At 42.9% G+C, this 15,735-nt stretch overlaps 1 protein-coding gene across 1 annotated transcript in view; it reads right to left on the bottom strand.

The window, feature by feature from the left end:
* Positions 1-15,735, bottom strand: part of LOC106599164 (solute carrier family 53 member 1) — a 58,348-nt gene that overhangs the window by 9,514 nt on the left and 33,099 nt on the right. The window contains exons 3-9 of the mRNA XM_014190278.3: positions 8,546-8,647; positions 7,938-8,158; positions 2,311-2,460; positions 2,021-2,186; positions 1,547-1,734; positions 900-1,079; positions 486-648 (exon numbers count right to left, since the gene is read on the bottom strand). Coding sequence (XP_014045753.1) covers positions 486-648; positions 900-1,079; positions 1,547-1,734; positions 2,021-2,186; positions 2,311-2,460; positions 7,938-8,158; positions 8,546-8,647 — 1,170 coding nt within the window. The remainder of the gene's footprint in view (positions 1-485; positions 649-899; positions 1,080-1,546; positions 1,735-2,020; positions 2,187-2,310; positions 2,461-7,937; positions 8,159-8,545; positions 8,648-15,735) is intronic.

Genomic DNA, 15,735 nt, shown 5'->3' with positions numbered 1-15,735 from the left:
ATATACACAAATGACTTGAGTTTAAAATGGAGTTGACTCCAACACTTCTCACCCATGCAATCAATAACATAAAGATGATAAAACATGTGTAGGAACAGGGTTAGGTGGTGGTGTGTATGTTTGTTTGGACTGGATAATGTTTGTTGTGTTTGCATTATGTGTGTGTGGACTAGGCTATGTTTGTTTGGACGAAAGTCTTGAGGGTATGTTTAGTGTGGGCTAGATCAGGCTGTAGGCTTGTTTTGGCTGAGCTTTGTGTGTTTGGATAAGGCTGTGTTGAGTTGTGTTTAGTTGTGTGTGAGAAAGAGATATATACAGACAGAGAGAGGAGAGAGGGACAAAGGAGAGGAGAGAAAAATAAAAGTAACCATCAGAAATAAGAAAAGCCCCGATTGAAGGTCTGAAACTCTAACAAGCTTATTTTCAATGGAGCTTGGAGTGTGTATGTGTGTGTATCCATGTGTACTCGTGTATCCATTGCTTACTGTCCTGCAGTAGCCCGTCCTGTTGCTTCCAGTCGAGCTCGAAGCTGTAGAAACAGATGAGGTACTCCAGGTCCATCAGAACCACCCCTAGAGAGTTGAGCTGGTCTGCCAGCCAGAAGTCTGCAAACTCTACCCTGTGGAACGGGGCTGTCACCACACGAAACTGGAGGAGAGGGAGGGAGGGATATGGGAAAAGTAGGGGGGGGGGGGGCAGAGGGGGAAATAGAGAGAAGGAAACAGAGAGAGAGAGAAAGAGAAAGAGAGGGAAACAGAGAGACAGGGGAAAATAGATTACTATATATTACTGATCAGGATACAGAATACACCACTTGGCAAAATCAAATGTCAATAATTTTTCCCCATCATGATGCCAAGCACATTCAGACATGTTCAGCAGCTTTCTGAGCGTTTCACCAGCAGTTTGAGGAGCCAGAAGCGTGACTTGTAGTAGAGGGTCTTGAAGGGGTTGATGAGGAAGAGGAAGAAGAAGCCGTAGAGGACCAGCGGGTTGGCCTGCATGGGCACCAGGATGGACTTGGAGAACAGACAGGACAGGATGCTCACACACCACAGCACCCCCAGGAAACCAGCAATCTATGTGGAGAAGAGAAGAGCGGTTAACTGGTGTTAGAATTTGATTGCATTTTCAATCTATTACTGTGTCATTCCATTCTACTGCTTATTGCTTTGGCAACAGTTGATTGCTAATTTCATATCAATAAAGCTAGTTTAAATTTGAGACAAAGAAAGAGAGCGAGAGATGGAGAAAGAGAGAGAGAGATAGAGATAGGGGTAGAGAGATGGGGGAGAGAGCGAGAGATAGATGGAGAAAGAGAGAGAGAGATAGAGATAGGGGTAGAGAGATGGGGGAGAGAGCGAGAGATAAGGGGAGAGAGAAAGATAATTTAAGCAAATTACTTGATACTAATGTGAAAAGACAGATTCAGTAACACTACAATAAATGTGAACACAAACAACCACATAGGTACAACTAATATCCAGAGCTGTATGAATAAAACACAAATCAGTATCCAACAACTGTATAGAGCCCAAACTCCTACCTCAAAGAGGTGCTGGTGGGAGAGGTTGTTGCGTGGGTTGAGCTCGAAGATAAGGACGTGGTTAACCCCTGCCTGGCGCCAGCCGTACGTGTTGATGCCCAACAGGAAGAGGAACTCGATCAGCAGGAAGCCGCCGCGGTAGATCCTCACCAGTGGCCACACGTTGGCATTCTCTATCACAACCGCAGCTAGCGGGCAGGATGGTTAATAACACATTCATAACATATTAATAACACAATAATGGCAACTTTGTCGATAACTGAGCTATCAAACCCTGAACTTGAGGACTAGGGCCTGTATGAAATAATGAGAATTGTGAAACGTGAAAAATGGACGTAGAAAATCTCACTATCAAGCCAATCTTTTCACATGGTAAAGCGCTTCACACCACCATGGTTTAAAACCTGTGTTACAGCTTCAGTAAGACAGAGGGTAGGAGGATAATAGGGGAAAAGGCAGGGAAGACCGGTATACCTGTGATGACGACGGTGACCATGAGGACTAGGAAGACTCCACAGTACAACCCAACCCTAAATGTGGTCCACGCCGGAGCAGGCTGTGCAGCACCCAGTGGTGGCACTCGTAGCCTCTTCATGGCTCGCTGTCTGTCTCCTCCCTCCAACTCTTGTGTTACCAGGGCCTGCGAGGAGAGAGAGAGAGATTGTGTCACAGCTAAAAGACAAAAACTGAAATGATTATAGTACATTGCTACGAGCCAATACTTCTCATTGATAAGAGGGGAAAACAAAATGTCTGTCCAGTACCTCAGTCTCAGAGATGAGCTGGGTGATCTTCTTGCAGGTGTAGAAGGGGGCAACCTCCACATGGGCCACGCGCCAGTCGGCCCCCCGCGACGTCTCCAGGATCTTATCATGCTTCTTCAGGATTTTACGGAAACCTGTGAAGTTCAGATTCTGGGGAGACGAGAGGAGAAACAGTTGAATGGTTATAAGTAGGAGTCTCTCAGATTCATTTTTTGGATCCCTCAGATATATATTTTGGACCATCAGTAGGAGTCTCCCAGATTATTTGCTTGTACAGATATGACAAAACCTGTTGCAATTGATCAGGTGACACAAAACAACAAGGTTAGGTTTAGCGGTAGGGTGTCTAGGGTTGGTGTTTAGGAGCTGGTAACTAACGTTGGTAGTTCTGCAGCAGGATGAGGTAGTAACCAGGAATAGTGTATAGGGGGTAATATCTAAGGGTAGTATCCAGGGTTGGAAATTAACACCTGCCAAATGCAGGTAGATCGTCATTGGCGGGTAAGAATGTCTATTTCACCAGCCAAACTGGAGGGTGGTCACAACTTTTTTTAGCCAAAGCCCATATGTGGAAGTAGTCCAAATTGACAAGAGAGGCTCCTAAAACATGACTTTGTCTTAGTGTTTTCTTTGGCAAGTTACATTGTTTTGTTCACATGCTAGGTTTTTTTTCAACATTAGTTTGAGTTTGCTACAACTTTCTGCTGCTAGGAAGACATCACAGTCTGATATTTTTTTTCATCACAGACAAGCAAGTGCGAAAGTTACCATGGTTACGGCCCTTAAAGGAGGCAGCTGAACATTTGTCTCACCTAATGATTGTGCTCGACTAATAATGAATCACTCCCAAAAAACATTTATACATTAACTTGTCATTAATCTCGTAGATTTACTTGTGTGCTTCTACACTGAACAAAAATATAAACGCAACATGTAAAGTGTTGGTCCCATGTTTCATGAGCTAAAATAAAAAATCCCAGATATTTTCCATATGCACAAAAAGCTTATTTCTCTAAAATTTTGTGCACAACCCTGTAAGTGAGCATTTCTCCTTCGCCAAGATCCGTTGATCTGACAGGTGTGGCATATCAAGAAGCTGATTAAACAGCATGGTCATTACTAGGGTTGCACATTTTGGGGAATATTCAGAGATGGAAACTTTCCGTGGGAATTAACGGGAATATGGGAAATAACGGGAATATATGGGAATTAACTGAAATATGCAAATTACTATTAACACCATTTAAATGTAGATTTTTTTGCATTGGATATATTTACCATATCATATGGAGATAGAAACATAAACCCTTTACCTTATCATAAGTAGACATATTTGCAAATAATTAAATCCTTCCAATAGAAATAAAAAAGAATTTTAGTTACGAATTGAACTTTAATTAAATAAGTTGACTCTTCACATGGGATGATTTCACTGAGCAACAAAAGAAAGGGAATATTGAATGATCCATCGCATCTCCCAAAAACATTTTCAACATGCATCTGTAAAATCATAGTCTAGAAACTAAAGCTTTGGTTGTCTTCCTCTCAGGCTTCCATGTCTTCTCCCTGGACCTCCTCAATGTCCACCTTTTATTTTTTTTTAATTATTTCACCAGGTAGGCCAGTTGAGAACAAGTTCTCATTTACAACTGCGACCTGGCCAAGATAAAGCAAAGCAGTGCGCCACAAACAACAGAGTTAAACATGGGATAAACAAACGAACAGTTAATTACACAATAGAAAAAAATCTGTATACAGTGTGTGCAAGTGAAGTAAGGAGGTAAGCCAATAAATAGGCCAATAGTGGCGAAGTAATTACAATTTAGCAATTTACACTGGAGTGATATATGTGCAGATGAGGATGTGCAAGTAGAAATACTGGTGTGCAAAAGAGCAGAAAAACAAAAACAAATATGGGGATGGTGTAGGTAGTTGGTTGGATGGGCTATTTACAGATGGGCTGTGTACAGCTGCAGTGATTGGTAAGCTGCTCTGACAGCTGACGCTTAAAGTTAGTGAGGGAAGTATAAGTCTCCAACTTCAGTGATTTTTGCAATTCGTTCCAGTCATTGGCAGCAGAGACCTGGAAGAAAAGGCGGCCAAAGGATGAATTGGCATTGGGGATGACCAGTGAAATATACCTGCTGGAGCGCGTGCTATGGGTGGTTGTTGCTATGGTGACCAGTGAGCCGAGATAAGGCGGAGCTTAACCTAGCAATGACTTATAGATGACCTGGAGCCAGTCGGTTTGGCGACGAATATGTAGCGAGGACCAGCCAATGAGAGCATACAGGTCGCAGTGGTGGGTAGTATATGGGGCTTTAGTGACAAAACGGATGGCACTGTGATAGACTGCATCCAATTTGCTGAGTAGAGTGTTGGAGGCTATTTTGTAAATGACATTGCCGAAGTCAAGGATCGGTAGGATAGTCAGTTTTACGAGGGTATGTTTGGCAACATGAGTGAAGGAGGCTTTGTGGCGAAATAGGAAGCCAATTCTAGATTGAACTTTGGATTGGAGATGTTTAATGTGAGTGGAAGGAGAGTTTACAGTCTAACCAGACACCTAGGTATTTGTAGTTGTCCACATATTCTAAGCCATAGTAGTGATGCTAGTCGGGTGGGCGGGTGCGGGCAGCGATCGGTTGAAGAGCATGCATTTAGTTTTACTAGAATTTAAGAGCAGTTGGAGGCCACGAAAGGAGTGTTGTATGGCGTTGAAGCTCGTTTGGAGGTTTGTTAACAGTGTCCAAAGAGGGGCCAGATGTATACAGAATGGTGTCTTGAACATCAGACTCTGATGCCTCATCTTCACTGTCACTTTCCAACCTTGTTGAGGATGGTTTGTTGTCAGTCTCAAAAAGCCTCCAATTTTCCCAGATGGCCACCAATTTTTGAACCCTTGTATTGGTCAGCCTGTTGCGTGATTTGGTGTGTGTGTGTGTGTGTGTGTGTGTGTGTGTGTGTGTGTGTTCCCAAACAAGGACCAGTTGCGCTCTGGAGGCGGCTGATGTTGGTGGAATTTGGAGGATGATGGAGGCAATGGGGGAAAGAGCCTCAGATCCACAAAGTCCCTTCCACCAGGCGGCTGATGAGATATGTTGGCACGACTGCCATATTGCATCTCCATCCCAAAGCCCTTGCTTGGAAGTGTACTTCGCCAGACTGATAAGAAACTTGCCATCATCCAGGCCAAGGTGGCGAGACACGGTAGTGATGACACCATAGGCTTTGCTGATCTCTGCACCAGACAGGATGCTCTTGCCAGCATACTTTGGGTCCAACATGTACGCTGCGGTGTGTATGGGCTTCAGGCAGAAGTCTTCATGCTTTTTGATGTATTTCAGAACTGCAGTTTCCTCTGCTTGGAGCAACAGTGAAGTGGGCAGGGCAGTACGGATTTCTTCTCTTACATCTGCAAGCAGAGTCTGAACATCAGACAGGATGGCATTGTCTCCCTCAATCCGTGCAATGGCTACTGCTATAGGTGTCAGGATTTTCAGGCTGCTTACCACTCTCTCCCAAAATACATCATCCAGGAGGATCCTCTTGATGGGCTGTCCATATCAGTAGACTGTGATATGGCCATTTCTTGGAGAGACTCCTTCCCCTCCAGGAGATCGTCAAACAGGACAACACCACCTCAACGGGTGTTGCTGGGCAGCTTCAATATGGTGCTCTTATTCTTCTCACTTTACTTGGTGAGGTAGATTGCTGCTATAACTTGATGACCCTTCACATACTTAACCATTTCCTTGGCTCTCTTGTAGAGTGTATCCATTGTTTTCAGTGCCATGATGTCCTTGGGGAGCAGATTCAATACATGAGCAGCACAGCCAATGGGTCTGATTGGAGGGTAGGACTCCTCCACTTTAGACCAAGCAGCCTTCGTGTTCGCAGCATTGTCTGTCACCAGTGCAAATACCTTTTGTGGTCCAAGGTCATTGATGACTGCCTTCAGCTCATCTGCAATGTAGAGACCGGTGTGTCTGTTGTCCCTTGTGTCTGTGCTCTTGTAGAATACTGGTTGAGATGATGTAGTTAATTATTCCTTGCCCATGAACATTTGACCACCCATCAGAGATGATTGCAATACAGTCTGCTTTCTCTATGATTTGTTTGACCTTCACTTGAAGGGGTGTATGCTGGGCGAAGAACACTCAGAAATCCCTTCCAATACACATTGCCTGTGAGCATCAGAGGTGAACCAGTTGCATACACAGCTCGAGCAAGACATTCATCAGCATTTCTCTGACTACGTTCCTCCATTGAATCAAAAAAAACTTCTGATTACAGGAGGACCATGAGCTGTTGCTAAGGTGTCTGATTCATCATTTTCAACTCAAAAAGAAGTAGAGGGACTTTTGTCAGGTTGCTTGTTGTGAGAGTTGAGGGAACTTGATGCACTTGGCCAAACGATTCTGCATCTTTGTTGCATTCTTCACATATGATTTGGCATTCTATTTGCAAATGTACACAGCTTTTCCTTTTTGATTAGCTCCAGTGAAATGTCTCCACACATCAGATAGTGCCCATGGCCTTTTCCTGTAAAGATTAGGGGGAAAAATTAGTAAAAAAAACCCAAATACAATTCCATGTACAAATAAATAGTTAAGCAGTTAGATTAAACAACTTCTTTGTAAGATACGTGTTTTAAAATGAAACATATATGGAAACAGGTGAATTAACACCTCAGTTAGCAGGTTCAAGCAAGCTAAAACCAACATGGTAGCAAAAACTAACTAGCATAAATTGTTAACAAGTTAGAAATGATTTAAAACACACTTTGCTGTAGGCTACTATTTACTAGTTAACAAAAAATCATGTATGTCATAAAATATATTCACCCCACCCAGTACTATAATCAAAACTTACCAGAAAGCATGTAGTCCTTGTCTCAGACAGTGTAGTAGTGTGGGCTCAATAGCATCTCATTAGTGTGCAAGATCTTGAGAATCTGTTGTACATGTGATGGAAGGATGCACTGTGCATGCAGAGGGTTGCAATTCCATTGAATTGGTGGCATATTTTGGTTAAACTATCCCAAGACCTAGAATTGCCTTGTGTATATGTGGCAGGGCAGGCACTTTGTTGATTATTGATGTTCAGTTGTAGAACTGTTAATCTGTTTTTAATATTGGATTTAAAAATATTTATTTGAACATAATTGGTTAAAAGACACAGGTCACAAAAATGAAATTAAGCAATATACCCCATTACTTCTTACTAGTACTATATTTCTTGTTTTAAAAACATTAGAAAGGATGCTCCTCAATTTTGGTGTGATTTTTGGTGTAATAACGGCAAGAAAAAAACAATTGCCTGGTAAAAACACCTGAGTGGCTGGTGGACCAAAAAGTTCATTTCCCACCCTGGTAGTGTCTACTAACTTGGTAATTCTGCAGAAGGATGAGGCTGAGGTAGTATCTAGCGATAGTGTCTAGGGCACAAGAGGTTGGTGGCACCTTATTTGGGGAGGACAGGCTCATAGTAAAGGCTGGAATGGAATTAATGGAATCGAACTCATCATTTGATACCTTTCCAGTCACTCCATTCCAGTCACTATTATGAGCCTTCCTCCCCTCAGCAGCCTCCTGTGGTCTAGGGGTAGTGTCTAGGGTACTAACCTGGTAGTTCTGTAGCAGGATGAGGCTGAGGTAGAACTCGGAGAAGGCCAGCTGCAGGTCCTTGATGTTGCGGTGTTTGCAGCGCTCCTGCTGGGACAGGTGGAAGACGGCCTTGCGGCGGCGACGGAGACCTTGCATGCTGCTTTCCCGCTGAGCGTCCAGCGACGACTGCAGTTCATTTTGTAGAGTGGCGAAACGACGCTGGGCCTCGGCTAGCTTTTCTGGAGAGGGGGAGAGAGAGGAAGGAGAGGGGGAGAGAAGAGCCAGAGAGAGGAGGAAGGGTCATGGGAAGGAGAGAGATGGAGATTGAGTAAGAGAGAGAGGCAGTCTGATTTGGTTTCTGGCAGGGAGATTCACTCCCTAAGGGTTTAAATGTTTGTCTTCTGAACAGATGGGCCTTTAGTGGCCTTGGCCAGTAGTGGACAGTGGAGGAGCGTGTAACTTTTTGCTAATCACGCAATGTGAATGTGCTGTAGTTTTTTTGTACAATCATAGAAACAGCTAGCTAACTAGAGAGACACATGGTGGTTTGGTTATATCAGGTGCAGGATGACATAAATTAACAACATAAATGAACAACACATTGTTGTACACAGTTGTACAGTTACCTGAGTAGAATGTGTTGATTTTGGCCAGCTCCTTCTCGCACGCCTGAAAGAACTTCTCCTCAAACTTGGCATAGTATCTCTTGACTGTGTCCTCGTCTGTGACTGGAAAGAACGAGGTAAAACGAGGTGTTATTAATCTTGTCTCTTACAGGAAAGCTGACGTATTCTCAAGGGGTTTGCAAATGTCTTTGAGAGCTTGCTATTTTTGCCACTTGTGATATCCCATTCATTTCAGGTTTGATGTATTTCAACACTAGCACCCCTGATTCAACCATCTAGTCAACTAAAATCAGCAAGCCCTTGTTTAGTGGGAATCCATCAAACATGTTTAAACGACTGGATCCCTAAGACTGTGTTGAGAGAGGCTGTCTTAAAAGATGTGGTTAGTTATTTTGGAGACTCAGCGTTGAGCAAGGCTTCTGTACATACATGATACAGTTATTACTTAACCTCTCTTGGCTTATTCAGCACATTCAGGTGGCATGACATTGTGAAGAAAATATATAATGAACAATGTGTCCCAGCCCAGCACCAAAACACTGGATTCAACTAATCAGTCTTGTGGATTAGTTGAATTGGGTGTTTAAAAAGAGTGACGCACGTGAGACCAAACCCTGCACACATTGCAGTTCTCTAGGAACGCCTAAAATAATTGAAAAAAGTACATTATGTGCCTTGATACACTGCTACCTCCCTCCTGTAATACCCACAGAGGGCCACCAGGAGGAGCCGTTGCAGAGGGCAGCAGCCCGCAGGTTGGTTCCCGGTAATTCCCAATGTAACAGAAGTAGGTTAACTTACTGTAGGGCTATGGGTAGTCCAGACAGCCACCTCTGACTCAGTGTCTGACGACTATCCGTGAGTCAGAACAGCCAGACTCTGTGGTCTGGAAAAAACTGTGTGGGTGTCTGGGCTAATTCAAGGAGTCACTTTCACTTACCCCTTATAAGCTCATGTTTTATCTGGTGCATTTGAGTAAGGATAAACCAAAAGCGGGCACATACTGTGGTCCCCGCAGGACTGGAGTTGTGGAGAATGCTGACCCATGTACAGTGCATTCGGAAAGTACTCAGACCCATTGACTTTTACCACATTGTTACTTTACAGCCTGATTCTAAAATGGATTAAATCGGGGTTTTTTGTTTGTTTTTTTACCTCAATCTACACACAATACCCAATAATGACAAAGTAAAAACAGACTTTTAGACAATTTGCCAATGTATTAAAAAATAATAATTGGAAATATTACATTTACATAAGTATACACCTTTGCCAGTGATTACAGCCTCGAGTCTTCTCGGGTATGACACTACAAGCTTGCCTCACCTGTATTTGGGGAGTTTCTCCCATTCTTCTCTGCAGATCCTCTCAAGCTCTGTCAGGTTGTATGGGGAGCGTCGCTGCACAGCTATTTCCAGATCTCTCCAGAGATGTTTGATCGGGTTCAAGTCCAGGCTCTGGCTGGACCACTCAAGGACATTCAGAGAATAGTACAGAAGCCACTCCTGCATGGTCTTGGCTGTGTGCTTAGGGTCGTTGTCCTGTTGGAAGGTGAACCGTCGCCCCAATCTGAGGTCCTGAGAGCTCTGGAAAAGGTTTTCGTCAAGGATATCTCTGTACTTTGCTCCGTTCATTTTTGCCTCGATCCCGACTAGTCTCCCAGTCCCTGCCGTTAAAAAACATCTCCACAGCACGATGCTGCCACCACCGTGCTTCACTGTAGGGATGGTGCCAGGTTTCTTCCAGATGTAACACTTGGCATTCAGAACAAAGAGTTCAATCTTGGTTTCATCAGACCAGAGAATCTTGTTTCTCATGGTCAGAGTCCTTTAGGTGTCCTTTGGCAAACTCCAAGCGGGCTGGTCATGTGCCTTTTACTGAGGAGTGGCTTCCGTCTGGCCACTCTACCATAAAGGTCTGATTGGTGGAGTGCTGCAGAGATGGGAAAATTTCCAAAAGGACAACCATCTTCACAGAGGAACTCTGGAACTCTGTCCGAGTGAGTATCGGGTTCTTGGTCACCTCCCTGACCAAGGCCCTTCTCCCCCGATTGCTCAGTTTGGCCGAGTGCCCAGCTCTAGGAAGAGTCTTGGTGGTTCCAAACTTCTTTTGGATGCTCCCCATCCAACCTGACAGAGCTTGACAGGATCTGCAGAGATTAATGGGAGAAACTCCCCAAATACAGGTGTGCCAAGCTTGTAGGGTCATACCCAAGAAGACTTGAAGCTGTAATCACTGCCAAAGGTGCTTCCACAAAGTACCGAGTGAAAGGTCTGAATACCTATGTAAATGTGATATTTCAGTTGTATATTTTTTTAATACATTTTCCAAAATTTCTACAAACCTGTTTTTGCTTTGTCATTATGGGGTATTGTGTAGATTGTTTTCTTTATCAATGAATTTCATCCAAAAAGGAGGATCAAGGAACTCTTTAATCCATTTTAGAATAAGGGTGTAACGTAACAAAATGTGGAAAAAGTCAAGGGGTCTGAATACTTTCCGAATGCACTGTATTAAAGGAATAATCCACTTAAAAACAATATTTTGGTATTTATTTCATTAGTCGACTGTTGATACGGTCACACATTTTTGTTGCATGTCAGCAATCAAGTTTTCAAGCTATAGGACTTTCAAAAAGCCAATTGTAACTTGCCACATGAAAGTGTTCTTCTGATAACTCCAGATGTATTCAGTATCAGTTTCTAAACTACTGCACATAATCCCATGTAGGACCAAAGATGACGAAATGTGATAGGCTGGGAGGATCTGGGCATATTGGCCTCTTTATACGGGTCTGTGACTGGGACCAAATCCACAGAATCTCATAATAGGCAAGAGGACAAGGATTCATCATCCTAATAGCCCTGTATCAGATGAGAAACTCTAGATTCATAACAAAAACGGCCCATCCTGCTTTCTGCAGAATGAGTCAATCATGAATGCATTACACATGCGAGCACTCATGTGTTCAGACATTTGCAGCAAAACTTAATCACTGGTCTGCAAAGTTTTGGGACCAGAAATGCTATTTGGAGTTACGCGGTGAGCAAGCGAACAAGAAAGCGCGAGAGCAAGTGAGAGAAAGAGAGAGCCTGAAACCACTGGAGGAGGAAGAGAGAATGGGTAGAATGATGGATGGGTGCAGATGAATATTATTAGCCAAAAAATACCACTCTGAATGCTCCCTCTGGAACGGTATGCCTGAACAGGATGTTAAGTCTGTGTTAGTGCCGTTGGTAAGTCGCCAAATATCCCTTTACTGTTTTGCACAGTGTCTTTCCTTTCCTGAAAAGGTCAGAGAAATGTAATAGGTCTGAATGTAAACATTTTCACAGACTCCATAAAGGATCTTGACAAAGTGTTTTCCCCTGACTGTTCTCTAAGCTTTGGTGAAGTCTTTAGTCCACTGGGCTTGATTCAAATCCGAAGAGAGACAAAACAAGTTCAAAGTAGGGAGAAATTATACTTCACATTGATGGATAATGCCATGATTTTATCATTTTTATTCACATAAATGTATGTGTTATGACTCCAGTTTCAATATACAGTGACACATGCTGACCAAATGAGAGTGGGGAATCTCCAAAAGGGTTGTTGTGAGTCTGCAGATTAAATAAAGCTCATTTTATTAAAATAGATGCTATTTTATCTCAGACTGAGTGATCCTGACACAGGCTGAATCATGGACAAAATTATTACTGTTTTCCTCCAATGTTCCTATAGCAACTGGACAAGGGGGCAGATGATAGTCACAATACCAACAATCTTAATATTACTGAATTGCTATAAACCCCTCAATAGGCTATTGGCTGCCCCTGCTATATCCCACTCAATAAAACACTTATCTGGTGTGATGTTGTTTATCAAGTTGAACTCCGGATTTGATCAAGGTTGTCAACTGCCCCAGGGAATGGCAACAGCACTAGTAATGCATCCCAGCTGTTAGTGTAGTACTGGTTTGACTGAGCCAACCCATATATAAAACTGGTTTAGGTAACTCTATATAGCTGTATAGAACTGGGTCACTGGGGCCGACTGGGCCCTGAGGAGAGCTGACTAGATTAGAGCGATACCCTGTAACCAATCTATGCACAGCTGGATGACACACTGACAAATCACAGGAGAGCCTGGGTAGAGGGGAAACATTGATGGTCTATTTTTTGTTGCTTCGGTTTCCAGATGTTTCCAGCGAAAGATTAGCCTCATGACAATTTCAGTATTTCAACATTTGCCTATCAGGCTAGAGTTAAAGAAAGCAATTCTGCGCCATTTCTCTGCACACAGTATGGTTTATAACAACATTAAAACAGTTTCGACAGAGTGGGCAGACTATGATGATGGTGCCAGTGAAGTCAGACTTGTGAGAATGCTGGTAAGGTAAGTGACATCATGGCGTCCGTGTGAAAATGAACGGGTGAAACCGACCTCACAGGTCCGCAAACATCAGCCGTTTCAGAGGACCATCATTAACTTTTCAATTACATTCAATTTGGCCTAAAATGGCCCTGTGATTATCATCAGTCTGCCATGGCAAATAACAGGTATGGACCAACCATTGAGGAAGTCGACTAAACCATTCTAACGTTTCTGCAACTACCTCCCCCTAAAAAGCAACATTTGAAATATTTTCTTTCCTCTTGTGGCTTTGAGTCAGTGACTCTTATCGCGCACGCACACACGCACAGCTAGCTACGCTATGGCACAAAAACAGAGATAATCAACACACCCCCACACATACATATTTATAAACCACAGCCATTCAATTCAGTAATTAACCACACGTGGGTAGGTCGCATCCTCGCTCCCGTTCTCGCTGACTCTGAGAGACACACACATACGCACAGAGACCACACCAATCAATAGAAAAAGTGCATGACTTCAGATATGAAGTTATTGTTTAAGCCATAGAGATCCTATTAAATTACTAGAGGGGCTATGTCATAAACCCTCAAAAATCACAGAATGGGGTGAAAATGGCAGACATATTGGTATTAAATTAGAGGTCGACCAATTAATCGGAATGGCCGATTAATTAGGTCCGATTTCAAGGTTTCATAACAATCGGTAATCGGCATTTTTGGACACCGATCATGGCTGATTACATTGCACTCCACGAGGAGACTGCGTGGCAGGCTGACTACCTGTTATGCGAGTGCAGCAAGGAGCCAAGGTAAGGTGCTAGCTAGCATTAAACAGATCTTATAAAAAACAATCAACCAATCTTAACATAATCACTAGTTAAACTAGTAATATCATTAACCATGTATAGTTATCTAGCTTGTCCTGCGTTGCATATAATCGATGCGGTGCCTGTGAAATTTATCATTGAATCATAGCCTACTTCGCCAAACGGGTGATTTAACAAGCGCATTCGCGAAAAAAAGCACAATCGTTGCGCCAATGTGTACCTAACCATAAAGACAGCCAACTTCGCCAAACGGGGGATGATTTAACAAAAGCGCATTTGTGAAAAAAGCACAATCGTTGCACGAATGTACCTAACCATAAACATCAATGCATGCTTTCTTAAAATCAATACACAGAAGTATATTAAACTAGGGAAATTGTGTCATTTCTCTTGCGTTCATTGCACGCAGAGTCAGGGTATATGCAACAGTTTGGGCCGCCTGGCTCGTTGCGAACTAATTTGCCAGAATTTTACGTAATTATGACATTACATTGAAGGTTGTGCAATGTAACAGGAATATTTACACTTATGGATACCACCTGTTAGATAAAATACGGAACAGTTCCGTATTTCACTGACAGAATAAACGGTTTGTTTTCGAAATGATAGTTTCCGGATTTGACCATATTAATGACCTAAGGCTCGTATTTCTGTGTGTTATTATGTTATAATTAAGTCTATGATTTCATATTTGATAGAGCAGTCTGACTGAGCGGTGGTAGGCAGCAGCAGGCTCGTAAGCATTCATTCAAACAGCACTTTCGTGTGTTTGCCAGCAGCTCTTCCCTGTGCTTCAAGCATTGAGCTGTTTATGACTTCAAGCCTATCAACTCCCGAGATTAGGCTGGTGTAACCGATGTGAAACGGCTAGCTAGTTAGCGGGGTGCGTGCTAATAGCGTTTCAAATTGGTGATGTCACTCGCTCTGAGACCTTGAAGTAGTTGTTCCCCCCGCGGCTTTTGTGGAGCGATGGGTAACGACGCTTCGAGGGTGGATGTTGTCGATGTGTTCCTGGTTCGAGCCCAGTTAGGGGCGAGGAGGGGGACGGAAGCTATACTGTTACACTGGCAATACTAAAGTGCCTATAAGAACATCCAGCAGTCAAAGGTATATGAAATACAAATGGTATAGAGAGAAATAGTCCTATAATACCTAAAACTTCTTACCTGGGAATATTGAAGACTCATGTTAACTTCATCGGGGTAGGGGGTAGTATTTTGACGTCCGGATGAAGAAGGTGCCCAGAGTAAACTGCCTGCTACTCAGTCCCAGAAGCTAAGATATGCATATTATTAGTAGATTTGGATAGAAAACACTCTGAAGTTTCTAAAACTGTTTGAATGATGTCTGTGAGTATAACAGAACTCATATGGCAGGCAAAAACCTGAGAATAAAATCCAACCAGGAAGTGTGGAAATCTGAGGTTTGTAGTTTTTCAAGTGATTCCCTATCCAGTATACAGTGTCAATGGGGTCATTTTGCACTTCCTAAGGCTTCCACTAGATGTCAACAGTCTTTAGAACGTTGTTCCATGATTCTACTGTGAATGGGAAGAGAATAAGTGCCATTGGAATCAGATGACTGAGAAAATGACATGAGCTCAGTGGCGCGCACTCCCGTGAGAGTTCGCTGTGTTCCTTTTCTTTTTTGAAGACAAAGGAATCGTCCGCTTGGAATGTTATGGAAGATTTATGATAAAAACATTCTAAAGATTGATTCTATACATCGTTTGACATATTTCTACGAACTGTAATATAACTTTTTTGACTATTCGTCTGAACAAACTGCGCGAGCACAGTGGATTTGGATAACTCGACTGAACGCGCGAACAAAAAGGAGGTATTTGGACATAAATATGGACTTTATCGAAAAAAATGAACATTTATTGTGGAACTGGGATTCCTGGGAGTGCATTCCGATAAAGATCATCAAAGGTAAGTGAATATTTATCGTGCTATTTCTGAGTTTTGTTGACTCCACAAAATGGCGGGTTGGTTTTGTG

This window comes from Salmo salar, chromosome 03 (assembly GCF_965601325.2).
Source record: "Salmo salar chromosome 03, fSalSal1, whole genome shotgun sequence".
Taxonomy (NCBI): domain Eukaryota; kingdom Metazoa; phylum Chordata; class Actinopteri; order Salmoniformes; family Salmonidae; genus Salmo; species Salmo salar.
Note: the sequence above shows the minus strand (reverse complement) of the source record. Positions and strands in the feature narration are given on the sequence as shown.